A 27,756-nucleotide genomic window follows, 5' to 3' on the forward strand; every position below is an offset into this window, starting at 1 on the left:
GCCAAATGAAAAGGAAGCTTCCTGTGTGTCTGTGAAAAGCAAATCCAGGCTGCCAGAAGCGAGCTCTGCTGTGTAGTGTCAGCTGTGTCTCTCTGAATTGATGGCCCTTTGCCTGCAGCCCCTGCTCTGCTCTGGGCGTGCCAATGCTGCTTGTGGCTGCGTCTGCCAAGATAAAGGGGCTCCTTTTACAAGCAGTTCATCAGATGCTGTCTCAAATTTTTTTTGTCAACCTTCCCAACCCCAAATGGCTGCAATCCCTCCTGCAGCCCAGCCAAATTCTGCTGCACCCTCAAAATTGGCATCTGTGAGGTTGAACGTTAAAACATGTTCTAGTGAGCTCACGCTGCGATGCAGAGGGAAGCGGCAGAAAGGCAGAAGTGGCTGTTGTGGGGGGTTATTTTCCGAGTTTTCTCCTAAACATGTTGTTTTCTCTCAACTGCCAGGGTCCCAAAGGAGCAAAGGGTGACCAGGGCAGCGCAGGGATCATGGGGCAGAAAGGAGAGACAGGAGAAATGGGCTCAGCAGGTCCCCCGGTACGTCCCTTTGTCTGTCCCTGTCCCTCTGCTCTTGGTTCTTTAATGCACTGATTTCTGCAAATGCTCAGAATGGGGCTGGGTTGGCTGATTTAAGCAATGACCTCTCCACACCACCTTACTGTGGAGCTGGTGGAGGTGGGAGCTTTGAATTTCCATTTCTAATCAGTTTATTCAGAATGTATCAAGGAGGAGAAAATATTTCTTCAAAGTCCCCTGGAGATGAACATGAGCTTTGCTTGAGCCAAGGCTGGTGTTCAGAGGGAGACAAACCTATTTTTCTCTCATTTTTGCTTTCCTGGAAGATGCAGCACATCAGTCTTACACTTTTATCTTTCAGGGAGCAGAAGGGCCAAAAGGAGACAAAGGAGAAAAAGGAGACACCGGGTCACCGTGTCTGCAGAATAATCATGTAAGATCTTGGCAACATAAACTCTCTTTCATGATGCAGGATCAGGCAAAGTTGGGGGTGCAGGATGGACCCACCAGTCCCGTATCCATCAGCAAAACCCAACTGTTTTCTACAAGAACTTTCGGAAGTGTCTAAATGGGGTTTATTCATTAGGGAAGAGCAGCTTGCACACTTGGCACTACAAAGTTACTTTAGATTTTGTATTGGTGGTTGAGATATTGGATGCTGATGTTATAATTAATTGGGCATTAAATCATGATTCTGGGCTTCGTGAGGTTTCCTCTCCTGAACCATCTTCTCTCTTGCCCAGCCCTGTTAATGTGCTGTTTAATTCCCTTCTGCAGATCATACCTGAGCCTGGACCCCCTGGCTTACCTGGCCCTATGGTAGGACTCTGGAAGTGATTCCTGAAGATTTGTTATTGTATGTGATTAGATAAGGACAAGGGTGGTTTGTTCTGTTTATCATTGAGGGCTGTTTCGAATCTGGGAAAAACATCAGGGAAGTGCTACAGTCTGACCTGGCTTTGGAGAAATGAGAGCACCTGATTTAGGAGAGTACATCAGAGTTCGTGGCTCATTTTGCAAAAAACCAAGTTGTTCCTTGGGATGGAGAAAAGATAAAATCTTGTGGAATGGGAAAATCTGTTCCCAACCATGACAGTGTCTTTATTCCCCTAAATTCACCCAAGTCATTAAGTTTTCTGCCATCAGCTGCACTGGAAGAGGGTGCAGGTGGTGATGAACACACAGAGCACTTTTGATGGAGATATTGAAGGGGTTTGGTGCCCACAATGCTCCAAAAGAAGTTGCCAAGGACATTGGGAAGGCTGGGATACCTCTGTGGGGTCCAAGGTTCACCTTGAGAGACCATGCTTCAAAAGCAGGTGGCATTTCAGGTGGCATTCACAGCCTGGGAGGTATCCCAGCCCTGCCCAGGTGTGGAGGGCTCTGGTGGCATAATGCCACCCCCCAGAGCTTCCTGTCACTTCTTCAGCAAAGCTTTTGGGGACTCTCACTCCAAAGCTTGTGTTGTCCTGTTACACAGAGTGCTCCTTTTCAGTTCCCCTGCCCCTTGATTTGACATTGGAGAACAAAATAAATTGCTACCTGTTTTGAAAAGAAATACTTGACCATTGTCAGCCTGTAATTTGAGCAAGAAATGGTTTTGGGAAGGAAAGTTTAGGGTATGTTTTTAAATTCTGGGTTTTTTCAAATGCACCACTGTCTTTCCCACAGGGTCCTCCAGGAATCCAGGGGCCTAAAGTAAGTCAATAAATGAAATGTCACCCAGTTTCCCAGCTGCCAGTGCATTATTTACAGGCCCACAAAGGCCTGTCAGCTCTGGAGACTGAGTGTTTTGTCACTGTTGTCACAACACATCCCTTGGTTACAATGTTCAGCAGTTGGCATTTTGGAAAACAAGCCATTTTTCCTTCCAAACTTTTATAATCCAAACCCCTCCTCCAGCACAGAGTCCTGAGGGCTGGCAAGAGTCAGGGTTTCCAAACCAAAAGGCTTAAAGCCTGTATTTTCAGCTATTTTCTTATATGATGTGGTCAAGAGCAAAACATCAACAGCAGTGTGGGTGTAAGCACCCCAGAAAAGGGGTAGGAGGTGGTGGGTGCGTGGGGTGGCTGCCCTGGGCAGAGCTGCCAGGTATCCTTGGCTGATCCATTTCATTTCTGCAGGGTTTGGATGGTGCAAAGGGAGAAAAAGGTGACAGTGGTGAGAAGGGGGACCACGGTGACACTGGACCTGCTGTGAGTTGTCTTCCCAAATCTCAGTTCTGGCTGTTGACAGAAACCTGTCTCAGAGGAAACAATCCCAATGCCTTGTTTCTTTTTAATTTAAGGGTCTCCCAGGTGTTCCCGGGCTCATTGGTTTACCTGGTACCAAAGGAGAGAAGGTAATCACAGGTGTGGGAGAGGAGCAGGGACATTGGGGTGTAATCCTAAAACAGGGGCTGTAAAATCCTGCTGTGGGGAGTCCAGCCAGAACTGCAGAGCTGGACCAGCACTATCCTGGTGGGTTGCAAAGGAGCAGCCTCCAACCCCAGGGGCTCCTGGATGAGCCCATGCTCTCACTACCATGTTAAACCAACTGGATCAAAGTTTGTCTGTGATACCAAACTCAACACAGCCCATCGTAATTTTTATTTTTACATCTGCAGGGAAAGCCAGGGGAGCCAGGATTGGATGTGAGTATGGAAACCATTAATTACTCATGTAGAAACACAAATAACACACACGTAACTTGAGATTGTTTGGAAAATATGTAGCTAACACTGTATAGACTGCTCCCCCTTAAACACAATGCCCATGGAATGATGGCTGTAGGAAAGGGCTGAATTCAGGCCAGTTGCTGGGCTCCTTCCACTGCACAGCAGAACTGCTCACCTAAAGGTGCTGCCAGGGCTTGCTTCCCTTTCCAACTGAGAATATTTGTATTGATTCAGTGAAATGAAAATTTCTAATAGCTGTAATGTTACTGGGGTGTGGTGAAGCACTCCAGTTTTCCCAAGAAACTGCTGACATACCAAGTCAACAGGAAGAAAATGTTGTTCTTCACCATGGCAGGATGGGCTGATGGCTGGAGTTGGCTCCTGTTGAACTGAGATGTCTGGACATTCACACACTAAACTTACAAAACTTTTTTTTTTTTTTTTCATTTTTCCCACCTAAAAATTGTGGAGACAGGGTTTCCCAGGCCTCAGAGGAGAGAAAGGAGAGAGAAGTGAAAGAGGCGAGAAGGTAAGTGGGTTATGGCTGTATTGATGCTTGTGGGGCAGGACAGGCTGCTCTTTTTGGCAGGCAGTGCTGCTTGCCCTGGGGGCCAGTGGTGAAAGGCCGCCTGTGAAGCCCAAGGACTCGCACATTCCCAGTGTAGGGCAGGACAGGCAGTTAATTCCTACCCACTTGGAAAGGTTTTGGCAAGCCTGCTCTCACCCCAGCACAACCGTTGTGGGGAAATGGAGCAACCTGACAGCTCCAGGTTGCAAAGAATCACTGGTCTTGGTTTACAGACCTTGGAAATGGATCCAAGTCAAAGGCTTTGTTACAGGGACCCTTAAACAAAGGGATACCCAGCAGGAGCCAGGAGCCCAGCTGAGCACAGGGCAGCAGCTGAAAGCTGCCGCTCCCACTTGCTGTCAGATACTAACCTGGGTTCCAGCAGAAACTAGTCATTTAGTCGATCTGTTATAAAATTATCTATTACAATACTTCCACCCAGCTTTAACCAAAGATTTTCACAGTGATTTCACTACTCAACTGAGGTCACACTAGTGCAAGTGTCCCTACTCTGGGGGAGGACTGGGACTCTGCAAGTGCTGTGAGACACGAAGCAAAGGTGTTTCTTTCCCTTGCTCCTGATATCTTCCTGTTGTGCTGACAGGGTGAACGAGGAGTACCGGGGAGAAAAGGGGCCAAAGGACAGAAGGGGGAACCCGGCCCTCCCGGACTGGATCAGCCTTGTCCCGTGGTACGTCTTCCGTTTCACTCATCCTAAGCACGGCTTGCCGAGGCTGAAAAGGAGCCACAGCTTTGCAGCCAGGGAAAAGGAGGGAGGATTTGGGAGTTCTCTCTTTTGCAGTAAATCAGAGCAGATGGTTATTGTTTTCTCACTTTTCATACTGGTTTATCTGCACTGCTGGAAGTTCACTGCTCGCTATAAGGGCTCCTCACTGGCCAGATGGGAGCAAGCCACAGCAGTAAAAATAAAGGATCTTTGTGTAAAGACCTTCTTATTGTAGTCAGGAACAATGGACCTCAGTAGAGCTCTTCAGGAGATAGAGCAAAGCTGCTGGCCTGGCTTCTGAGTGTGTTTGAAATCAGGGAGTAGCTGGGTGCAATGGATGGGAGGCAATTTGAAAAGAAGGGCAGCTACGTCCCTTCATCCCTGCAAACCAAGCAAGGGATGAGCCTGGGGAAGCATGTTGGAGTTGATGGCATTACAGTTCTGCCAAAGATAAGTGATGGATGAGCTGGAGATCCCCAGGCTCCCAAGAAGTGCCTCTGGGAGAAGAGACCTCCCCTGGTTTCTCTGCCGGTGGCTCAGAGTTGTCCCTTCCCAGACACACCCCGGGCCACCGCCGTGCAGGGTGTACCCCCGTGGGCTTTCCAGGAAACCTCCTGGGTGTTTGAGCCTGGGGAAGCAGGATCTCCCAAGTCCACTTCCAGAGCCTCTCGCTCATTAGATACAGCCCAGGAAAAAAAAAAAAATCTAGAGTGGTTTATAAGAAGTTGTTTGACCTGGTAAAATTTACCTCCTTTTCACTATTGTTTTTCATATAATGACTAAAACTAGAGAGATCCTTTCCCTGCAGTGCTTTGAAGCTGCAGGATGAGAAGTAGCAAATACTGAATTGAAACTACTTAAATGTAGCTGTTTAGCACTTAGTTCAGAGGCACCTAATTAAGAGTGCCAGCTGCTTGCTCCAGGACAATTCAAAACCCATTTCTTCTCTGAGCATGTGACTTTTCCTCACTCTCTGAGCACAGCTATGGCAGCCAAGGCTGTTGTGTAGCTCCACTACACCAGCAATAAGCTCCTTTAGTCAATATGCTTTATTTTGCCTGAAGATTGAATGTAAACTACAATTAATTTTTTCCTCTCATGACATGTTAGGTGATTTACCCTTTTTCTCTTTCACTGTGCTTTTACAAATGTGAATCTCTGGTTTGTGTACAGAAGATCTTTCCCAGATGACAGACTCTGCACGTCTTGTGAATTCCCTACCATAAAACCACTCTGCTGACTTGCTGTGTCATCAGAAATGGAGCTGTGAAGCTCTAGACCCATCCTCCTCCTCCTCTGCTGAAACATGGGTGTCTGTCTGTATAACTCCTGTGTCCTTTATCATTCTCAACAAGCAGTCATTTTTCCCAACAGGGAGATCATAGCATTGCAGGCAGCAAAAGGGATCCAGGTTTGCCAGGCCTGGATGGGGTGAGCCTGCCCTGCCCTTTGGTACAGTATCTGCTCTGTCTTTCTTGCATGGCTTGTGTGTGTTCCTGCTGTGGCCAAGCTCTGTCCCAAGGAGCAAAGCCCCCCAGGGAGAGGAAGGACACAAGGCAGCAGAGCTGGAATGAGATGTTTCACTCTGGCATTTGGGGAAGGTTGCCAATGTGTTGTGCCGCCTTCTTCCCAGTTAAAATGACTTTAGATAAGGAATGTAAATCATGGGAGAACATGCAGGGGATGCCAGTCCCTTTATGGGAACAGATGCTCAAAATCAATTATGGATTCTCTCAGTACCTACAGCCCAATTTGGTTCCCCTTGTGCCTGTGCTGCTGCAGCCCTTTGAGTCCCATTCCCAGCTGGGATTTGAAAAGCTTTCCTCTAATGAACAGCTAGGCTAGTCCTGCAGAGCAGGGCCACTGGCACTCTGGGCATCAGAAGGGTTTTGCTGTGTCAGCACAGAGCTCTGCCCAGAGCTCAGGTTGGGTCCAGTGGTTATGCAGGAAGGTTTGTGCTCTGCTCCCCAAAAGGGCTCTGCATGGCTAGCTAAGAGAGGTCATTGTTTTATTTTCATTTTTCTAACCATAGAAAATGCTGCGTATTAGATGATTTGCAGTTGTCCTCAGAGAAACAAAAGGGCAGTAAGCTGCTTCTCTTTCAAAAAGTTAAATTACTTTCAGATGTGTCCAAGGAACCAATTCCTAACAGCAGGCCTGCTCTAGCTCTTCATATTTACTCCCCAGATTTGTTCTATTTCCCAAGCATCTCCCATCTTAACTATACAGAAAACACAGGACCCATCTCTGTTGAAGGCATTGGAAACTGCAGTAGGGGATTTTTCCAATTAACTACAACATGACCAGTTAGTAAAGCACTGGTGGATTTTCCTGGTTAGTTGCAGGTTGGCTGGAGTGTTGACTTTGTTCTGCAGTCCAGGGTGCAGTGGAGGCTTGCTGGGCTTTCAATCCAGGAGCATCAGCACGAGCCTCACACACAGCCATGAAGAGTCATTTTGGAGTCACTCAAGTGAAACATGGTAGAAAGGTGTGGCAGTTTTACGATGGCCAAAATAAGTATTCTGAGTGCACAAGGAGAAAAAGCCCAGGGCAGAAATCAACCCCCTGACCATCAGTGTTAGGGTGCACTTTAACAGCAGGTCAGGATGTTTTCGGTCAACCAACCACTCTGCACCTTGTACCCTGTACCCATCACCCCCAGAAAACTCTGGCAAATGTACAGGTTTTACCTTTTTTTTTTTTAATAGTTACAGACCAAAATATTGACTGTGTCTGCAGAAAAAAAAAATGTGTGTTTTCTAACTAAGGTTACAGGAAAGCATGACTTGTTACACTGTGAGTAGCTGGAGAGGGTTACCTTACTTCACTGCATCTGTTTTATTGGGCATGGGCTATTTTACATATAAAATCAATACAGAATACAAAAAATGTGATGACTAACATTTACAGTAAAAAATGTAAAATTGCGTTTTGACCTGTATTTGCACTAGCAGTTCTCTCTGCTGCATACACATCTTCCCACCCCTAGCGAGTCTGGAGGTGGCTCTGAGGGAAGGGTCAGTGCTCGTGTGCTCTCTGTGGCTCTACATGCAGAAATTCATGTAATCGGAGATCCAAGAGCTTTAAAAAATCCAGCGTCAGGAAAGGCAGCTGAAGTCAGCTATTTCTTCTAAAGTGTCTTGAGAGAGCTGGTCATACATAGCTCGTTCCTCTTCTAATGGGATCCTTCCTTTCCAGTGTTCTCCTGGTCAGTGAGAGCTCTTCTGGCTTTCTGATTTTTGTATGTTTCTTATATCTCCAGTGGAACAAGACAAATATTTTCACTCCCTTTGCATAGTCCACAACTCATCCTATTCTCAGTTCAGCAACTCGAGATTTCTTAAAGAAACTAAGTACTGCAGGATCAAATTTAACACAATTAGGATACCATCTAGGAAAAAAACACCTACATCACCTCCCCTGAACAGAAAAGCACATTTTAACAAAAAATACATTCCCACATCATGCTTTCCATATATATGTCTGATGGCAAAAACCACTACCTTATAAAGCAGATTATGAAGTTAACGAACTGTGATTTCAAATCTTTGTATGTATATATGTTTTCTTTGTTTAAAGGAAAAAAGTGGAGATTTCTGATTTTTTTTTTTAACCCTGAGGTGCATTCAATTTTGTGTTGTGTGTTACACATGGATTATGTTGCCTGCATATTCATTTTTGTGCATATACAGTAAATGGGTTTTGCATGGTAATTAACAATGCTGCTAAACCTTTCATTGTTGTGACGAGCGAGCTTCAGGTTTTTGGGTCTGACATTTAAGTCCCTGTCAGGAAAACTGAATCTGTAAATTCAATTTTGCAGGGACCAGACGGACTGCCAGTAGCAGGATGTTGGCATAAGGTACTGTAATGTTAATAAATGTATATCCTTGAACAGGTCCTGAGTAATTTTGCTGCCTGCATGGTGATTGTTTGCACTGCTGCACCTGCTTGAAGCACCAGGTCACAGGCCTGGCAGACAGGACATTATGCCTTTGGAGAGCAGGATTCCAGCAGCTTCAGGTCTTGTTCCCCCCAACTCTAGACTGCTGCTGGGAACACCAAAAACTTGCTAAGCATGAAAAGTCATTGTTAACACTGTCAGTAGAATGCCTTTTCATAGGCTTGCTTGGGCTTTTATTATGGCCAAGGAAGCTTAGGAACCACCCAAGGAAAGGCTGCGCCACATGCTCATGTGACTTACTCAACCCATACCCTCCAGCTGAGAAGGTAGCAGTGGGCTGTCTCATTGTTGCAGAGTTCCAAACATTTCTTTTCTAGCAAAGACTCTTCTGCCATTGTAATCATAACTCACAGCCACTCCACTGCTTCAGTGCTCGAATCAGCACCCTGGGTGCAGGTGGTCAGGTAATTTGTAGCATCTCATGCACCCAGAGCAGCCAGGGGTTGGAAGAGCTACTGGCAGCCTGGGAGAATGAGGAGATGTGCCCTCCTGTAGTAAGATGAGGATTTGATCCAGGTTTGTAGGACAATGCTCATTCTCCAACAAGAGTATGACACTGAAGCTGAGTGGAATTACTAACCCAGCTGTAAACATGTGGTATGTGGATACAGTTGGAGTTAACAGCATGTCACTAACTGGTTACAAACCCTCAGTTAGAATGTGAGCACACCCTTAGTATATCAAAGGTTTTAATTCTGAGTAATTTGTTAGGATGTACCATTAATATTAAAAGAAACCTGAGTGCAAATCCTTCTAGTATTAACAATAAGGTTAGTACGTGTAATGAATGGAGCATTTTTCTGATTAAAATGTTTGTGTGTTCTTTTTCAGTGATCTCTAAGCATGAAGCACAATATGTAAATAATGTGATATATTTTGATCTTTTTGATTTTTGTATAAAAAAAGAAAAAAAAAAACTTTCGACAGTAATATATTGACCTTTTTTTATACTGGATTCTGACATTTACGGACTTGGAAAATAATGTAAGGTTCCCAAACCCATAAAATGTGCATGGTAACACAACAGGATTTGATAAAGGTGCCAATGACAGTAGCTGGGGATGAACAGTGTTCACTGCTCATGCTGCAGTGTGAACTAACAGTACTGAGCCAGCCTCGTGTGCCTTATTGCATGAAGGAGGGCAAAATCCCTGTCCTAATTTGGCTCTCAACTCCATATTTGCATTGCACATGCACATTAAAAGGGTGAAAAAACCTGGCTGAAAACAAAGAAAAGAAGGATGCAGCCCTAAAAAATGAAAGAAGCTGCTGTCTACTGTCTGGTCAAACAGGAGAAGGATTTGCAACCTGCAGAGGAAACAAAGCCAAGCTCCATCCATTGCTATCTGCTGTGGGCGTGATGGAAACAGCAACTCTGGGGCTAGACAGAACAACCTTGACTGCCTGTGGTTATTTCTTCTACAATCAACAGAAACTTTTATCCTCAAGAGGAAGCACCTCTGGGTCCTGTTCTGGGGTCTGTGCCTGAAGACGTGCAATCACTTTGTTACTGTGGGACATAAATTCCCCAGGAAGCCTCTGCTACAGAATTTCAAAACAGAAAAAACCAGGCAATACTTTCAGTGCAGGGAGTTGCAGGACAGGGAAGGCTCTGCTTAAGTCCCTTCTTAAACAACACAGCACACAATGTTGCTCTTGGAGTTCCCAGAAATTGGGAGTTTGGAGTATTTAATTGTCTTGGTTTATGGGGTTCATTTGCTTTTTATTTCTTCTTGGTTTATATAGTTTTAACTGTAAACTAACTCTGCACTCTCCTCTTGTTGTCTTATTTCTCTTCACCTTTTCAGTCTCTTTTGTTAAATTATCTCAGACATATCCCATGCAGAGCAGGGTAATGAATAAAATCAGTATTATTTTGATATCTGCATATGCCACTGTGGCATCAACTAAAAATTGCAAACTATTCCACAGTTCACATTTTTTAAGATGTTGAAAAAATAGCAATTGTGCAGCAGAGAGCCATAAAAGATATTTCAGAGGAAGAAGATGGCTTACAGCTGAGTCTGTTCAGCTTACAATGAAGATCAAGAGGCAACCAGATTCCTTTACAGGGAGGAGGTACTTTGTATTAACAAGTTTTTAAACTGAACAGAGAAAGATATGCAAACATTCACCCCATGGGTAGAAGCTGAAGCCACACAAACTCAAAAAAGTAAGCTGTGGATTTTTATTGGTAAAACTGGTTAGTCCTAAGCAGACCAGTGATATAATTGCCATCACCTTAATGCCTTTTTGATTTAACAGATCATGTCTGGAGGAAATACTTAGCTCAATACAATTTCCTGGGTTCTGTGTAGGAGTCTTAGGTGAAATTAAGAGCCCGACCATAATATCAAACATGGTATTATGGCTCTTTCTGGCCTTGATCTTAGAAAATACAGAAGGGAGGCATTTTTGGTGCACTGAGTAGATCCAAAACCTCTGTTAAGATTCTTGTTTCATTGCCACTCTTACTGCAGCTACTGCCAGAGAGGGCTTGAGAGAGGGACGTGACCATCCAGGTGCAACCTGCCCTGTACAAGATGACCTAGTGCTGAAAGTCTTGCTCAGATATTCTGAAGAACAGTTGGAATGCGCTTTGTGCTCCACACAGGTAGGGTGATGTCTGGTGTCTTGAGTTCTCATCTCTGACCAGGCTCTGGGTGTCCTTGAGCTTATCCCCAGAGTCAGGGGAGCCTGTGCTCTGCACTGGTCAATGCTGAAATAACCACCAAGCTCGGGAGAGGTGACACAGCTTATGGCTGTAGGCAGTGAATTTTTTACCTGTTGGCTGCTTAGGGGCTACACCTACACATCACTGGCTTTGTGGCTGTACTTGGCATCTCTACCAGTTACTCACTGTTTCCTTGGTCACCATATAGATTAAATCCATGTAAATTCAGATCAACTAACAAATCAAGAAACAACAATTATGTAACTCAAAACAGCAATGAAAATGCATTTTATTTACTTCCATTTCATGTTCTCAGCTATCAGTTTTGGTGTAGGGGTTTTTAAAGGCATAAGGAGCAGCTAACAAGCTTCCACTGGCCTTTAGTGCTTTTGAAAAACCCCTTTAATATCCCAAATTAAAGCTAAAAAATTTTCTGTGAAAGTTTGAAGGCAAATCTCTCATTGATGTCACCAGGAAGATCTGTAATTGTTCCCTTAATGTACAGTTGTTCTTCCCATCTCCCCCAGTCATCTCCAAACTAAAAGCAGTTCACTATTCCAAACCACGCTGTGGGCTTCTACACTCAAATTCCTGCACATGTCGTGTTCATGGAACTTCTTTCAGTATCAATGAGAGTTCAGTCCCCAGAATGACTGCAGAAAGCACAAGAATCTGGAAGTGTCCACAAACAATCTACAATGCAGATAGAAAAGTCTTGTTTTACATACGCTGGCAAAAACTAAACAGCTTTCTATCTAGCTCCTACTTGAAGAAGTTTGGTATCACTGAAGCTACAAGACAAGCTAACCTCCAAAGCTTATGAAATTATATTAAAATTTATATTTTCTCTGAGGAAATACCCCGAAGTCCTATTATCTTCAGGTAAACAAGTCAGTATTCCGTCTTCAACTTGTGGAATATCCAGTGCTTGTAGGCATCAACTGTGACCACTGCCAGGCCTGCAAAACATTGATACAGAATACCAGAATAGTGCTTTACCCTTTCACCCCTCTGCAAGGCCGCCGTCCCCCTCCCAGCACAGAGGCTCTGCTGCCACAGCACCCAAGACATTTGTTAGTAATGGAGGAAGGCTGGAATTACCACCCTAGCACAGGAGTGCAGCTGTATCCACCCCCATCAGTGCTACAACAGCTCAGCTACCAAACCTGTTTGTGATCCTCTTTGGAAATTCCTAGGCAAAGGTCCTTGGCTGGTTCTGCATGTACAAAGATCACCTATGCACCTGCAGCCAGTCAGGAATATTCAGGACATTGGACTCACTGCTCATGTGCAGTGGCTTCTCTGAACTCCTGCTGCTGCCACTCCCATCAGGAATGCTGGCAGGTAGGGATCCTGCTGCATACTGTTGCCACTTTGGCTATGAGGAACTAACCAGTAGGTCTCCAAGGCTTGTGGGTGGTACCTCTACTCTAGCAACCTCTCATCATCAAAGGAGCAGAGACCTATGGAGAGCAGAGCTCCCGGGAGCAGAGCAGGGAATGGATCCCCCAGCAGGGCTGTCACTGGCACCTGAAGTTCTTCCTGGTCCTCAGCTGAGATTGGTGCATTTGGCCTTTATATTCTGAACAGTGTACCTGGTTCCCTGCCCATGGCACAGAGTTGGACCTAGACAATCTTTAAAGACCATTCCAAGCCCAGCCATTCTGCGATTATCAATCGTATTATTCATGATTGACTTTATCAGAGAAACTGTTGGGTTTTGTACTGATTACACAGAGTCTAAGAGGAAATCTGTTTAGACTTCCATGTGCCTTACATGCAAACATATTTAGAAGAGTAGTTGTTAAATACAGAGCAGTTATGATCTTACTGCAATGAGTTAAAAAGATGTGCTTTGCTCTGCAAATTCATGCCAGATCAGTTGATTATTTTCTCCTTCCATATGAAAATGTTCATCTGGGTCTTTCTGAATACTTTGACTTTGCGAATAGCTCACAAAGACAAATTTTACTTTTAGGTAGTACTGGCAGTCCTGCTCAAAACTCAGTCACGATCTCAGGCTTTCACAAAGCTTAGGGTTTTTTCACCCAGGAAACTTCTCTTTTGTTTTCCCCTCTGGTTTGAAAGAATCTGAGACTGCTTTACAGCAATTCCAAAATGCAGCTGTATGTTACCACTATATGTCAGCAGCAATGAAGATGATTGACAGGGACACTGCTAATACTTATGAAATGTGGGTCAGTCTGGGACTGAGGCACTGTTTTTTCTTGATCACTAGAATATTTGGTGTATCTTAATGGATTCATCAATAGACATTCTGGGTAACACATTGAAGTTAGTGATACTGGGGGAACCTGAAACTCAGACAAATGTATTTTTGTTTTTTAGTTGACAAAACAAAATTCCTGCCTCTAATTTAACTGCCTGTGAAAGCCTGGTGGTTTCCATGAGGTTAAGCTAACCATGTCTGCTGCTGCCCAGGAGCAGAGGACACACAGCTTTCTTTAAGGCTTGTTCCATTTAAAACTGTAGCTAATGACCATCTTTCCAATCACTACCATCATTCTCTCTCTAACACACTGTAGCCCAATCAGTTTTGGAAGCAAAGCTCCCAAACTGAATCGTAAGGGCACAAGAACTCACTTGAGACCCCTAAAAGGTTTTTCAGCCACAAAGCTCTGCAGGCAGGGCTGCCGTGCCATGAGACAAAGCAAGTGCATTCTGTGACTGAGGCTGGAGCTGCTACTGGCTGTGGTTGTGTCAGTGCTGGTGCTCCAGGAGTGGTGATGCTGCACCCAACTATGAGTATGGACAGCACTCCCTAAAGCTCCTGGGGAGGATGGATTTAGGGAAGAAGGTAAAAAGACCCCATGTGTGTAACTCCACAGTGCTGGCAGCTTAAGAGGAACCTTGCCAGAGCATGAACCCGATGATTTGGCCTGTTCTGATGGGGACAAATGAGATTAATTAAGAGTTTTGCAGCTCCATCATGCCTTGGCCAGTGAGCTCAGGAATATTTCTGTGGATTATGAAACAGGTGCAGAGAAATCCTGATCTGACCCAAAACTGAAACAGTTTCCAAGTGTCAGCTCATCAATATTTTAGTTTAAAAAAATCATTATTAGGATATTGCCACATGCTTTGTTTTATTCCCACGGGGAGTCATCTCTCCTGTATGCACTGCTTCTGACAACTCCTGTATATATAATGGTGATGAATTTATTTCTGTATGGATTTCTCTCCTGTGTATTTAAAAATAAGAATGTTTCTTTTAATGATAAGCAACTTCCTGATGTGTTTTCTTTTTAGGAAACTAATAGATAAAATATTTAGATGAGCTTTTGTCTTCTGTAATTTCATAGATTCAGCATTTGAAATCCTCAAGCAAACCAGCAGAACATATGGGAGGTTTCAGCAGTTTAAGACATCCAATGCAATGATGCAAAGTAATCCATGGAAAATGACACCTGTGGTTTTAAGATTGTTATAGTATCCACTACCCAGGGTAAAGTTTTATACATAGGGTTTTGCACTCAGCCAAATATAGCAGGCTCTTGGGCAAGAATGCAAGAACTCACACGTTGTAATGCACAATTGATTAAAATAAGTTAAAAAAATTAGTTAAACAAGATGGCAAAAAGTTTCCAGCTTTATCATAATGGTAAATAACTCCTCTGGCCTGTCAATGTAATATGTGCACTACAAAGGTGTTCCCTGGTCAGTGAATGCTGGTTCAATGCTGCCCTCTAGAGGAGACTTTTTTTTAAATAGAAGCAATTTTTATGCAAATTTTATGCTGTGACAGTATCCCTAATTTACAGCACATGACTTTTGTGTAACTCTATGATTTGAACAGATATTTGTAAAACCAGGAGTGCATGGATAGAAACTTCTCTTTTTTTTTTTTTTCCAACTCTGGTATTTCTTTCTTGGGAAACACCATTGTATTCTCAAGTTTTTTTCGGTCCCACTGTTGCCCAGATAATTTACACTGCTACACAACTAAAATCTACCTATAGTAGGCTTCCTGACACATTTCTATTTTTTAAATTTTAAGCATGGAAGCTCTGAATTATTTTCTTTGTATGCAACAGATTTATCCTTAAGATATGCAAAATATTAATAATAACAAATGATAAAACTATAAAAACTTAAATGTCCCCAAACCACTCATCCTGGACAAATAGTTGCAGGTATGTGGCTGAATTCAGATCAGTGAGTTTGGATCCAATGTGCTGTAACATAGGAAGGAGTGTCCTCAGCAATGTCCAGGGGTAGAAAGAACCTCAGTATTGCTTTGTTTAGTTCAAACTTCCTGGTTTTTACCTGTTCAGGACAGGCTGACATGCTGTGCAGCGCAGCTAGCCTTGCAGGGGGTTTAACCAGAAGACTTTCAAATGAGAAATGAAATATATGGATAATTTCAAGAGGCCTGTGACACTAGCTTGCCAAGACAATCACTGTGGCACACACTGAACCTGGCAACTTCACAGGACAGCGTATATTATGTAAGCGTATTTCTTGACTCTTTTGCAATAGTGTTTTAATTTTTTTTTAACAAAAAGGAGGGGGCAGAGAGAAACGTCTGGTCACTCTAGTGAGTCCAGTCTCAGTGTCATTTACTGGAATCACCTGCCTTTTAACTGTGTCCCTGGCACTGCACTGGACCTGGCCATAATTAGTTCAGCTCGAAGTACTCCACAGCTCCACTTGGGAGAATCTATTGCAGACTGAAGCAAACCAGTGAGTAAAAAATCCATTTCCTAAACTTTATTTTCCCTGGTGATCATTTATATTTGTAAGCTAAAAATTACTTTTAGTATTTTCACACCCCCAGGTGAATTACTGCAACTTTGCCCTGTGCTTGTGTCCCATTAGATGGCACAATACAAGGGATGTGTGACTGTTGTGTAACCTGCAGCTAAAGTAAGTGCTGAAAATCTGTCACTTAGAAATGAATGGAGGAAGGACTTAATAGATGTTATTATTGTATACTATTGTAGAGAGCCTGGGGGAAACCACAGGAAGGCTGGGAAACGCAAGTTTTCCATGCATAAGAAGTTGAATTATTGACAAGAGAGTGGAGTAAGAAATACATTAATAACATTTGTGGTTTTCCTATGTCTTAGAACAAACAATTCTTGTTTTGTTAAGTTCTGGTAGAAGTTGCCTTAAGTGTGGTTTCATGGAACAGTCAGCTCACTTCTGTGTCAGCTCACTTGTGTGGTCCCTATTAATACCATAGGTATTAATGAACAGAAACTTAAAATGGACGTGATCCCAAGTATCTGTAAATGACACCGATACCATCTGCTGCTTTTTATTATACTGTTAAACACTGAATTGAAAAGTTCATTTTACATGAATTTATTAAGTGTAGGTGAGTGCTTATCAGACTTGCATTTCTGCAATTACATAAAAAAATTAGGATCTGGTTTTGCAAAGCAAAAGCACCCATGATATCCACTGAATTTGTGAATTTAGCAGGAAAGGTCATTAAGTTGCCATCAGTGCAAATGAGAGCTGGAGCCTGTTGTGTTTGCTGGTTTGTTTCATAGAATGCAGTTTAAGAAACAATTTCGTAACAGCTTTTTGTGTTTCAATTTGGGTTTCTCAAAAAATAATCAAAAATACGGAATATGAAGAATGTTCAGCACAAATATCACAGTCAAAACTGAAAGCCCCCCTGCTTTGTTGCATTACATGACTTTGGACATAGAAATGTTACAAAACTGGTGCATATATTAGCATTTGAGAAAACTGTACCTGCTGGTATTTCAAATCTGACAATCTTACTTATTTGTATACAGTTTATAAAAATACATGCAACATGTGCCTTATCTGTCCATATTTGTTTTGAAATTATACTGATAGAGCTTAATCCTCTACCACGTTATGCAAGTGTCCCTTATTTATGTGAGCGGTTGCATCACTCCAGGGAGGCTGTTCAAAGGAGAAAGGGCTGTTTGTGTGTTTGCAGTTTGCCAAAAATGAGTTTTGAATGTATTTACATGGTATTTTATACAAAGCCGGCTAAATTGCTGTAAAATGTATCACCTTTGAAAAGAAAGATAGATATTGAAATTACAGAAAATGTGCTTCACATTTCTATTTGCAAACTTTTTGTGATTTTTGATCATGTATGTGCCAGGAAAAGTATTCTATTTACTCTTCTCTGGGGAACAATTACTTTAAAAATGAAGGCATTAATAACAGTATTTCTTATCCATTGTTTTAACATGTTAAAATGGTATTAATTAGTACTGCATCATGTATTTTTAGTTTAAAGCTGTAACGGACAATATTGAGACCTAAAAAAATATGGTTTTCTTTCGCTTTTTTTAATAAAAGCAAAGACTAGATTTTAAAAAATGGTCTCTCTGTACAGATTACTTATACAATTGTGTGAATATGTATAATGAACTCTGCATTTGTAACCAAGAGCAAACTTTCTAAATTGTAAATGTTCAGGTTGTTATTATAAATAGCTAGTAAATATCTTAACCAGACAAGAGTTCAAATAAAGATTAACAGCCATTATTAACTTTTTCTCCACTGTCTTTTGTTACTTGAAACCTGACCTTTATGAAACACTGGAGTTAGACTAAGTTCAACCTAACTTCAAGTACATAGCAATTTGGTTTTGCATTTTCCATATTGCACAAAAATTAAACTGCTCCTGTGTTTATCAAGTAATTGCAACTAGAGATAATTATTGGTGGCTATATCTAGTCAGCAAAATCTGCCAAGTGTAGTTTTAAAATTATCTGTTCTGTTGTTCTACAGTTTTAAGAGCCGTTTGTCAGTTTAAACCAAAAGAATGTGAACATGTACTTTGAAGGAAAAAAAATGTGGCATTTTCTAGAATCAAGTTGGACAAGTTGATGAACTTGGTTATGGCATACAACACCTGCAGTAGCAGAACTCAATCCACTGCAGAACTTCCTTTCTAGTTCTTTATCTTCCTATTCTTCTTTAGGTAATTCCAGTCAAAGAGAAATGGAAGAAAGATCATTCTAATCTCATTGACAGCATTTCCTCTTTTAATCCTAACTATTACCTGTTTTAGGATTGGCTCTAAAGGAGTCGGTCAGATATCTACCTATCTGCCACCAACCAAGCACAGGGGTACAACATATAAAAGGCTGGGTTTACTTCTGCTCAAACAACGAAGAATGTGTTGAAGAATTATTTCAGTTCTACCATCTAGGCTGCCCGCTCAAACTATTTTCAACTGTAAAGAAAACTTCCTCGATGTGTATTTCAAAAGAAGAATGTTATGGCTGTACTAATGATCCTGAAGAGCCTGTTCCTCCCTCTGAAGTGAGTGGGGTGTGGGGCTAGATGCACCCGAGTGGTGTAAAACCCCTGTGGTCTCTGGTTTAAGGGTGAGCTGCCAGCAGCCCCGCAGGGCCCCAGGGACCATAGCCTCTCCCCAGTTTGTCCCCACTCCCGCCTGGAAGGGAAGCGCTATTCCCTCGGGTCCCTGGGTGAGCTCCTGCCCCGCTCCTGGCGCATGCAAGACCCGAGCCGCGCTCTGGGTGCCGCCGGGCTGCGCTCGGCGCTCCGGGCGGGCAGTGCCCGCGTCCCTGCCTTGCCGCCGCCCCTCCCCTCGCGGCCCGGCCCCCGCGGGAGGCGGCCGCTCCCTCCCTTCCTCCTTTCCTCCCTCCCTCCCTCCCTCCCTTCCCCCTCGCTCCGCCGCCGGCCCGCTCCGGCCTCGCGGGCGGCTCCGCGGCCATGCGGGCGGCACAGCCGCGCTCCCGGCAGCAGACCCTGGCCCTGCGGCGGCAGCTCGTCGGGTGAGTGCTCTGGGCGGGCGCGGGGCCGGGGCCGCGCGGGCGCTGCCGCCTGACGTGGCCGGGAGCGGGGCCGAGCCCGCGGCCCCCGCCCGGCGGCAGCGCCATCGCGCCCGGGCTGAAACCGGGACAGCGCCGGAGCGCTGCGCCCGCACAGCCAGGTGCACTGCTGTAATTAACAGCAATTAGCTTTCTTAAGGAGGGGGATTACGAAACTGCACTATAAAACCCGTATGATACCGAGCGCGCCTGTTTAGCGTTTAAACTGCTTAGAAAGCGTTTTCTGTGAGCCCAGCAGAGGCACGGCTGGGGCTGGAGGCCGTGCTGGGCAAGGCGAGGTTCTGGCTCACCTACTATTATAGCCCGTCTTTCAGAAAACTAATTACCCCAAAACCGTGATGGAATTAACAACAAACGTCTGCCCTCTCTGACAGAATGAGGGACAAGACTCAGTTCCAAACTTCCCATTACCGGTGATGTTTCAACCAACCTAAAAAGCGCCTTCATTCTGTAGACCATCACCAAGAATGGCAGCACAACTCTTTTTAACTGTGGGAATATTTTCATATAATATATATTCAAATCCAAGGCTACTTTTATGTGTTTTAAAAATAGAAAAGTTGAGCTGAAACTAAACGCTGAAACTAGAATTATGCCAGTTAAATACACCTGAAAAATACTACTCTGGGTATTAAATCTTTTTCTAACTGATTTGCCCTGCCACTGGTAACAAAGACCCAGCCTCTGCAAGCACTTTCTTAGCATCTTTTGAACAGTTAGGAGATGCCAACAAAAACCCCCAACTGTTTTGCCAGCTCAAACAGAAAGTATCAAGATTCCTGTTGGGGAGTGATAATGAAGCACTTTCTCACTTCACCATTGTCCTTTGTCATCCATTTGACAATGCCTTTGTATTTATAGTCAAATTATTTACGTATATGCTATCTTTTACTAAATGAAGTATGGAAGTTTGGCATTGCCCTTCAGAATCAAATCTCTGCAACTCCAACTCAGGCAGGTGCGTTACCATTTTACTTGTTTGGTAATTCATTTAAAATGTGAAACAAAACAAATGCACTTAAGTAAACCCAACCTTATAAAATCACTCAGCGTTTTAGCTAGTGAAGCCGTAAACAATCACCTGCATCAAACTATCTGGAAAATCAGGACCTTGGCAGGAATAGCAAGAACATAACAGGAACAATAAAAAGAACACAGCACAAGGTAAGAGACACAAAGAACAAAAAGGGCAGATAGCACAGACAGTAAGGAACTGCAGTTAAGATGGGATGAAACTATAGAGGCAAGTCCTACTGCTGTGGCTAGATCCTAGAGTAGGATTTTTAGGTTTGGAGTGTGTTGTTTCCCCTGTAAATCTAAGAAAATTTGAGTACAAGGCCTTTGATTTAGGGGCCAAAAGCAGGATGACTGTGCCAGCAAACAGGAGAAATGTCTTTTACCAGCGGAATGAACTAAACTCATTAAGATTTATTTTGCTTTCTGATGCTTGTCATAGCTCTTCTTGCAAGCTGTTTTTTTCTAATGATCCACTGAAGATCGTGAAGGCAAAAGGCCAGTATATGTATGATGAGAATGGGAGACAGTACCTTGACTGTATAAACAATGTCGCTCATGGTAAGCCGAAGTCATGGTATTGAATGGTATTTGATGCTGTGTTTTTCTAAGCAGAACAAAGAACAATCAGTACTTTTACTACAGTTGCACTGTGCTGGGGGAGGGGTGTGTAATTGGAAAAGTGGAAGGAAAGTTTCTTGAGCCTGTAGTTTGGGGAATTACAGTTTGTTTGAATTTGTGTGTGTGTGTGAATGTGCTTTCCAGACTTGCTTCCTGTCCTGTCTTCCAAGAAATGTGTCTAAAACATACGGATTTTTTTCCACAGAAACGCAAGTAAAGCACCTCACTGTAAAACTAACAAATGACATTTTGTTGTTTTTGTAAAAGTTACTGTTACCACTGCTCAGTGGTGGTGCCTTAATTGTGTATGATTAAGTAATTGCTGCTTTCTTACAGGATTTGAAATCTCTCTAACCTAACCCCTTACCAGGGCTAGTAATTCTTTGATAGTAAAGCTTACATGCACCTTCCCAAACTCCTGAACTATGTAACTGCCTAAATCCAAGCATCAAATCAGACACTATTTATTTTAGCATATCAATTTCCAGTACTAACTACAAACCTTTAAATACAGTAGGAGGCAACTTCAAAGTTTGTGAGGAGCAAAAAAATGTTTTTACAAGGTGTACCACTATTAAGGCCCTACTGATAATATCTCTGTACTATTAGAGAAATAAAAGTGTTAAGCTGGCATGTGACTGAACACCATGGGTAATATAAAGAACTCTCAAACCATTCTCCACATTCTCTTGCAGTTGGGCACTGTCACCCTGATATAGTAAAGGCAGCCCATGAACAGAATCAATTGTTAAATACAAATTCTCGTTACCTTCATGACAACTTGGTTGATTATGCAGAAAGACTTTCAAAAACACTACCTGAGAAATTATGCACCTTCTATTTTTTGAATTCTGGGTAAGTTGGGTGCATTAGAATTGATACGGGGGCTTTACTCGATATACACAGACAAGTACACACTTGCTTATCAACAGCCAGTTTCAGTCTGGTGTAGATGTCTAATGATGACAAAAACATGGGTTTGGTTCTGCAAGCTCTCTACCTGGGAACTAAATGAGTGCTTTATTTAAGGGTTTTATTCTATTTGTAAGACCTTAGACTACTAAACAGTAATGTCAATATTTACTGTATTAGTTGTCTGATTTGTCTTCTGACTTGGGAATTATTCTCAAATGTACCAATGCATTGCTTCTGCTGGGGGCGGGGCATATTCCTAAGCAAGCTTCATCTGGAAGAAAAAAAAGCCAGATTGTTTCTGCAGTAGTTCCTGTACTCTGGCTTTTTAAGATGGATTCTGTTCTGGTGAACAGTCCTTCCTAGTGAGTGCTGATTACTAAGGAATTTGTGCATAACATGCATTGAGTTGTCTGATCTCTGCAGAACAGTGCAAAGGAGGTTAGATTTCAAAACTGAGGACATCCACAATGAAGCAATTACTGAATTTTTCCATTGTAGATCTGAAGCCAACGACCTTGCCCTGAGATTGGCACGGCAGTACACAAAACATGAGGATGTTATCGTTTTAGACCAGTGAGTACATTGGCAATTTGGGGTACAAGGCTCTGTTTTGGCCCATAGAGCATTTCTGAAATCCTCCTGTAGTAGAAAGACTGTAACCAGGAAGCTGAGGGAAGTAATTTTTCCTTCTGTTCAGTATTTGCCAGCCCAGCCCTGAGAGCTGTGGTTGGGCTCTCCAGCACATGACAGCTGTTGACACACTGGAAGGAGGCCAGCAGTGGCCTGCCACAATGGGAAGGGAGCCACAGCAGTGAGAGATACTAGGTTTGTTCAGCTGCAAGAGACAGCCAGGCAGATCTCACTGCAACTACAACTATCTCATGGGAAGGAGCAAAAAGGATGGGAGCCAGGTGTGAAGATGCATGGTGACAGGAAAAAAGACCTCAGATCTAAGTTCAAACCTGAGCAATTTTGATGAGACATAGAAAAAAAGATCTTTTGCCATGATGGGGGGTCAAATACTAGAATAGGATGCCTACAGTCACTGGAAACTCCACTGTTGGAGGATATTCAGAAATAGGCCCTTCCAGTTGTTCTGCAATCTTGTGATACTGCTCAGGTGTTCCCTGCTGTGATTCCAGTCACTGGTGCAGGCAAACCAGTGACAAGTCCTGTCCCTCTGCATCCCTTATATTCAGATACAGCAAAAAAATCCAAATAGTACTAAGCTTATTGACAGAAAAGAAATTGTAGAGTTGTTCTCAGCTTAAGTTACTGAATTTCCTACCAAGTGATAGCAGTTGGCTACTCTTTACTATTTGGAATGCTAATACTGAAGAACTCTTGATACTGAGAAAATTACTATTTAGTTCTGCCAATTGTTTTTTAAGTGCTTACCATGGACATCTGACATCTTTGATTGACATAAGCCCATATAAATTCAGAAATCTAGAAGGACAAAAGGAATGGGTCCATGTGGTATGTACTTCAGCCTATACCTATCAATTACTTGTCAACTGAATTGTTTTTATGATATATTGAATATAGGATACTGTTCCTTTGTGTAGGCTCCTGTTCCAGACACATACAGAGGACTTTATAGAGAAGACCATGAAGATTCAGTAACAGCCTATGCTGATGAAGTAAAAAATATTATTGAGCATGCACATAAGAGAGGCAGAAAGGTAAAATGTTATTTCCTTAACTGTTTGTCTTGTCTTAGAAATGAATGTGCCTGTCAGTGCAATTCAGAGTTACTAAGCTACATGGTATGGACTTGTCAAAAAGAAAAGATCACATTAATAATGCAAAAACCATCTAAGGACAAAGAGCTTGCTGCACAACTTTCTGTGTTGTATTCAAACATCATATGCTGTGTTTCAGATTGCTGCATTTTTTGCTGAATCTCTACCAAGTGTGGGTGGTCAAATCATTCCCCCAGCAGGCTATTTTCAGAAGGTTGCAGAGTAAGTGGTCATTCATTATCTTAACTTTTTAAACTTAACATATTTAGTAAATAGATAATTTCTCTGCCTGCTGTAGCATAGAGCTTGACAGGCAGGAAATTACCCAAGCCTTCATGTTAGAACGTGAACTTTGTGTATGGCAAAGACCTGCCTATAAACACATGGTAGAGAATATAAGCCTGTACACACTTGTTTCCTCAGAGTTTGCAAAGTAACACTTTCTGCATGTTCTTAAATGGTAAATGCTATGTTCTCTTTCCTTTTAAGAGACAATCAAATCTGTTATGTTACAGGCATGTGCACAAGGCAGGAGGTGTATTTATTGCTGATGAAATTCAAGTTGGCTTTGGCAGAGTTGGCAAGCACTTCTGGGCATTCCAGCTTCAGGGAGAAGATTTTATACCTGATATTGTCACTATGGGGAAACCAATAGGAAATGGGCACCCGCTTGCTTGTGTAGCAACAACAAAAGAAATTGCAGAAGCATTTTCAGCCACTGGAGTAGAGTATTTTAATACAGTAAGTAAACAGTTGCCCACTTCTGTAAAAGAGTCTAAGGATTAAAATTAGATCATCATGCAGTGTTTTTATTAATATTTACCAGAGTACCTAAAAAGTAACTGTGTTACTGTACTATTTCTATCTATGTTTCTAAGCTGTGACTCTCTCTGTATTGACTCCATCTGATAAAAGTGATAATATGCTCCTTGTATCACTGAGGCTACACTTTCAGTGACATGACTCCATCTTTCTTCCCTTTCCATGGCTCTTTGTGTTCCTATCCTGGGCTCAGTTTGGTGGAAACCCTGTTTCATGTGCCATTGGATTAGCTGTGTTAGATGTGATTGAGAAAGAACACCTTCAGGCTCATGCCACAGAGGTAGGCAACTTCTTGATGAAGACACTCAAGGAGCAGCAAATCAAGCATCCCATCATTGGTGATGTCAGGTATCAGTGCCTTATTTACATTTTTAGCTACTTTGTTTGGTTCAGTCAGTCCAACAACTCAGTCCAACAGATTTTGTTTTGAGAAATAAATTAAATTTTGCATTTTCAGCAAATATAAACAGCCTCCTGTACACTGAAGTGAAACAAACTTGATCTTATCAGAAGTCCCACATACTTTTCCACTCTGGGCTAGTACTGTTCTGTCAATTTATTAGCTGCTAAAGGAATTCACTTTCCTGTTGAACTTGAATTTCAAGTGCACAAGGTACAGAAGTGATGAGCTAGATAGAAACATGCTTAAGATCCTGTCCTGTGCTGCTAGTGTGAGCAGACAGAAGTCTGTATTACTTACATTTCTTCAGAACAGCAAACCTTTTCTAGCAGTAGCCAAAAAAACATCAGGTAATTCTCATGTAGTAAAGGTCTTGTCTTAAAAAAACCTCAGTTTAGTTTATGTGTAGTTCCTTCCTCTGACACTGACTGACTGTTTTTATTTCTTTTACAGAGGTTGTGGCTTATTCATTGGAGTGGACTTAATCAAAGACCAAGCAGAAAGGACTCCAGCCACAGCAGAAGCAGAGGATTTAATAACAAGGTACATGGAACAATCATGGAGTTCCTCAATGAGGGAAGCAAGCACACAATTACAGACTACCCTTGCCACTCAGGAGCTGCTAAAATACAACCAACTGGCCAAGACAGAAACCAGTCAGTGTAGAAAGGCACTGTGTGACAGCCTGCAGGCTGGTGCTTGGAAGTTTTTCTCAACTACATGCAGAAGTAAACATAGTTCTTTGTTATTGCTCTTTCCAGACTTAAGGAAAAATATATTCTACTGAGTACAGATGGACCAGGAAGAAATGTGCTGAAATTCAAGCCCCCAATGTGCTTCAATATGGAGGATGCAAAATTTGTTGTGGAGACAATTGACAAATACTAACAGGTAAAAAATGATCAAAACCCTCAAAAATAGAGGTTTTTGAACTGCCTCAAAGACAATGCTGCACTACTGAGCCTGTTTTTCAGAAGTGCTAAAATGGAGCCAAGATTGTAGATGCTGAGCACATAACCTTTGCCTCTAAATTATTCTGTGCTGAAGTTGTCTAACAAAACTACTTCCTCTACAGATGCATGATGTGCCTTTTAAAATAGCTTTGCTCTGGCAGAGGTTTGAGTGTTCAGCTTATCTGAACAAGCAGAACTTGTAAAAGCTGTACACCTGTTCCTGAAAACCATAATCTATGTGCTTTTACCACTTAGCTTGTTATACAACTTCTACACACTTAGCATTAAGAAAGTTAAGTGTACAAACGGTCACAAAAACATGACTTTACTAAGTTGCTTATTCTCTTTCCAGATATGGAAAAAGAATGTCTGAACCAAGAGAAAACATCCGTTTGTTCTACCTGAGCAGGTATTTACCTATAGTCACCCAGTACTATTTAAAAGCCAAGATTCCTAAACATAACTTCGCAAGCACTGTCAGACTAAAGCTTCCTCAGAGATGCTTTTACTCAAAGTCTGCAGGAATTTCTGGGAATCTCCAAGCACAGATCATACTTGTGTACACCTGGCATTCACAACTACCTTTTGCCATTCTGACACTCCCAGCAACACTGTGTGCATCACTTGTTTGTGAGGGCTAACATGTCCCAGATATGACTGCCTCTAGAGCATGCAAATGACTGCACATCCACACAAACACACAGCTTTTCTGCTTGCTGCTCAGTGCCTTAAGGCTCCAGCCAGAAGCTGGTCCAGCTGCACAACCACTTCTCAGTACATCTCCCCCATAAGTGTCATTTCAGGTTCACAACTGGTATCTTATCCTTCAGGATCAGTTTATCCCTAGACTGAAAAGTTTGTGGGTATCAGAGTAAGACTGGTCCTGTTAAGTCTTCAAAGCCTTGTTATGTCTTCATCTGTTGAGGTCCCTCAGTAGGTTGCCAAGAGAACATATAGCTGCAACTGAGTTTGCTGCACACTCACGAGCACAGTGTACACTTACAGTTAACACCTTGATAACAACACCCTTTGGTACACTTCATACTTCTTCAGACTACTCTGACTAAAAGATAACCACGTGTTCAGTAGAACTCTGGACAGCTGGGCAGGAATGCACCTAATGTGATCATTGTGAGCAGTGTAATCACTGGTGGCCTCAACCACCATGAGATTCACAGTGCTACGTCCCTGAGCTAAGGAGAAATGTGTTTTAGTTCAGTGTAATATTAGTATAGCAGCCACAAGAAAAAGGTGTTAATATTTTATTTAGCAAGTTAATGGAAAGACATACAGCTGTTTATACTACTTACTCTTAGGAACAGAAAGATTACTTAACAGTGCCAGTGCAAATTAGAGGCCTAATGACTTAATGTGCTTGTCTGTAAACTAAACTAAGCAAGAAAAACGCCTTTATTTTCTACAGGAAACCAAGAATGCAAAAAGCCTCTTACTAAGTACAGTACTAGTAAGACACTTACATATAATGTAAGCGAAAATGAGGCAGTGATTTAATGATACTTTTACAAAAAAACCATAACATTATTTTCTTTCCATAGGTTTCAAACAATGATCAAGATCTACTACTAAGAAACAGAACTCTACTAGAATAATGCACATTTAATCTTCATCCTAGCATGTCTTAGACCAGATAAGTCACATTTGATTTTTTTGTTTTCATTTATCTTGTTTTTAGTAAAAGCTTTAGGAGAAATAAATTTTACAAGAGCTTGTCTCAACTCTGGCAGTGTGGAATTGGCTTTTATTTAAAACAGCATATCTAAAACTGATTATAAAGGAGGATCTTTCTAGTAGCCACTACAAAATACATTTTCTAAATGTATGCACTTTCAGGTTACAACTTTTTCAAATTAAGATGGGCCAATGGGTGTTCTGATTTTTTTAAGTCTTCAGCTGCCTATGCAAACACCATTGCAGGTGCCAGTACACCCAGTCCTTCCCACACTCTTCTGACCAGTTTCAGCAGCCAGTGTCAGAACAAGGTCCCTAAGTAGCACTATATTCAACAAACACTCTCAGCCACCAGGTTAAGTCAAAAACTTCACTTCCAAATTCCTAACATCAAAACTCATGAGGGGACAGACAGCTGAGGGCTATGGCTCCCAAATCACTTCTTACAAACACAGTCTGTCCTCAAAAAATATCCAAGTAGGATTAGGAAATTAAGAGTAGACTACAGCCATAAGCAACAACCTTGTATACAAGCCTTTACTTTCACCAGGCAGGTCTTTGTATCACAAACTTTTCATGCAAAGAAGAAAGGGAAAAGCCAGCTCTGCATTTAAATACCAGTATCCTCAGTTTCTGCCTAAGGCCACATCACCTGTCAAGGAAGCATTACCTGAGCACC

At 42.4% G+C, this 27,756-nt stretch overlaps 3 protein-coding genes across 13 annotated transcripts in view; 2 read left to right on the forward strand and 1 right to left on the reverse strand.

The window, feature by feature from the left end:
* Positions 1 to 17,606, forward strand: part of COL23A1 (collagen type XXIII alpha 1 chain) — a 188,619-nt gene extending 171,013 nt beyond the window's left edge. For 3 of the 8 annotated variants that reach the window (XM_032124947.1, XM_032124950.1, XM_032124949.1), the window contains 10 exons: positions 444 to 533; positions 874 to 945; positions 1,290 to 1,331; positions 2,184 to 2,210; positions 2,636 to 2,707; positions 2,800 to 2,853; positions 3,118 to 3,144; positions 3,644 to 3,697; positions 4,341 to 4,427; positions 5,838 to 17,606. In XM_032124947.1, coding sequence (XP_031980838.1) covers positions 444 to 533; positions 874 to 945; positions 1,290 to 1,331; positions 2,184 to 2,210; positions 2,636 to 2,707; positions 2,800 to 2,853; positions 3,118 to 3,144; positions 3,644 to 3,697; positions 4,341 to 4,427; positions 5,838 to 6,308 — 996 coding nt within the window. In that variant the 3' untranslated portion in view covers positions 6,309 to 17,606. The remainder of the gene's footprint in view (positions 1 to 443; positions 534 to 873; positions 946 to 1,289; positions 1,332 to 2,183; positions 2,211 to 2,635; positions 2,708 to 2,799; positions 2,854 to 3,117; positions 3,145 to 3,643; positions 3,698 to 4,340; positions 4,428 to 5,837) is intronic. The other 5 variants (XR_004243198.1, XR_004243199.1, XR_004243200.1 and 2 more) reach the window with 5 other exon arrangements.
* Positions 8,036 to 27,756, reverse strand: part of HNRNPAB (heterogeneous nuclear ribonucleoprotein A/B) — a 28,233-nt gene continuing 8,512 nt past the window's right edge. For both annotated transcript variants that reach the window (XM_032124956.1, XM_032124959.1), the window contains one exon: positions 8,036 to 12,060. The gene's annotated coding sequence lies outside the window, so the exon portion shown is untranslated. The remainder of the gene's footprint in view (positions 12,061 to 27,756) is intronic.
* LOC116451454 (5-phosphohydroxy-L-lysine phospho-lyase-like) lies at positions 15,902 to 27,568 on the forward strand. Of its 3 annotated transcripts, XM_032124955.1 has the most exons (14): positions 15,902 to 15,988; positions 18,132 to 18,385; positions 20,375 to 20,493; positions 21,249 to 21,408; positions 21,967 to 22,041; positions 22,860 to 22,947; positions 23,037 to 23,153; positions 23,353 to 23,435; positions 23,729 to 23,954; positions 24,229 to 24,383; positions 24,889 to 24,978; positions 25,197 to 25,326; positions 25,741 to 25,797; positions 26,945 to 27,127. In XM_032124955.1, exons 2-12 carry the CDS (start codon positions 18,342 to 18,344, stop codon positions 25,321 to 25,323), a joined length of 1,284 nt encoding a protein of 427 aa, XP_031980846.1. In that variant the 5' UTR covers positions 15,902 to 15,988; positions 18,132 to 18,341; the 3' UTR covers positions 25,324 to 25,326; positions 25,741 to 25,797; positions 26,945 to 27,127. The 3 variants fall into 3 exon arrangements, with proteins under 3 accessions (XP_031980846.1, XP_031980845.1, XP_031980844.1); XM_032124954.1 differs by lacking the exons at positions 15,902 to 15,988; positions 18,132 to 18,385 and adding an exon at positions 18,740 to 18,861 and having other exon boundaries at positions 26,945 to 27,568; XM_032124953.1 differs by lacking the exons at positions 15,902 to 15,988; positions 18,132 to 18,385 and having other exon boundaries at positions 19,005 to 20,493; positions 26,945 to 27,568.

Source organism: Corvus moneduloides, chromosome 15 (genome assembly GCF_009650955.1).
Source record: "Corvus moneduloides isolate bCorMon1 chromosome 15, bCorMon1.pri, whole genome shotgun sequence".
NCBI lineage: Eukaryota > Metazoa > Chordata > Aves > Passeriformes > Corvidae > Corvus > Corvus moneduloides.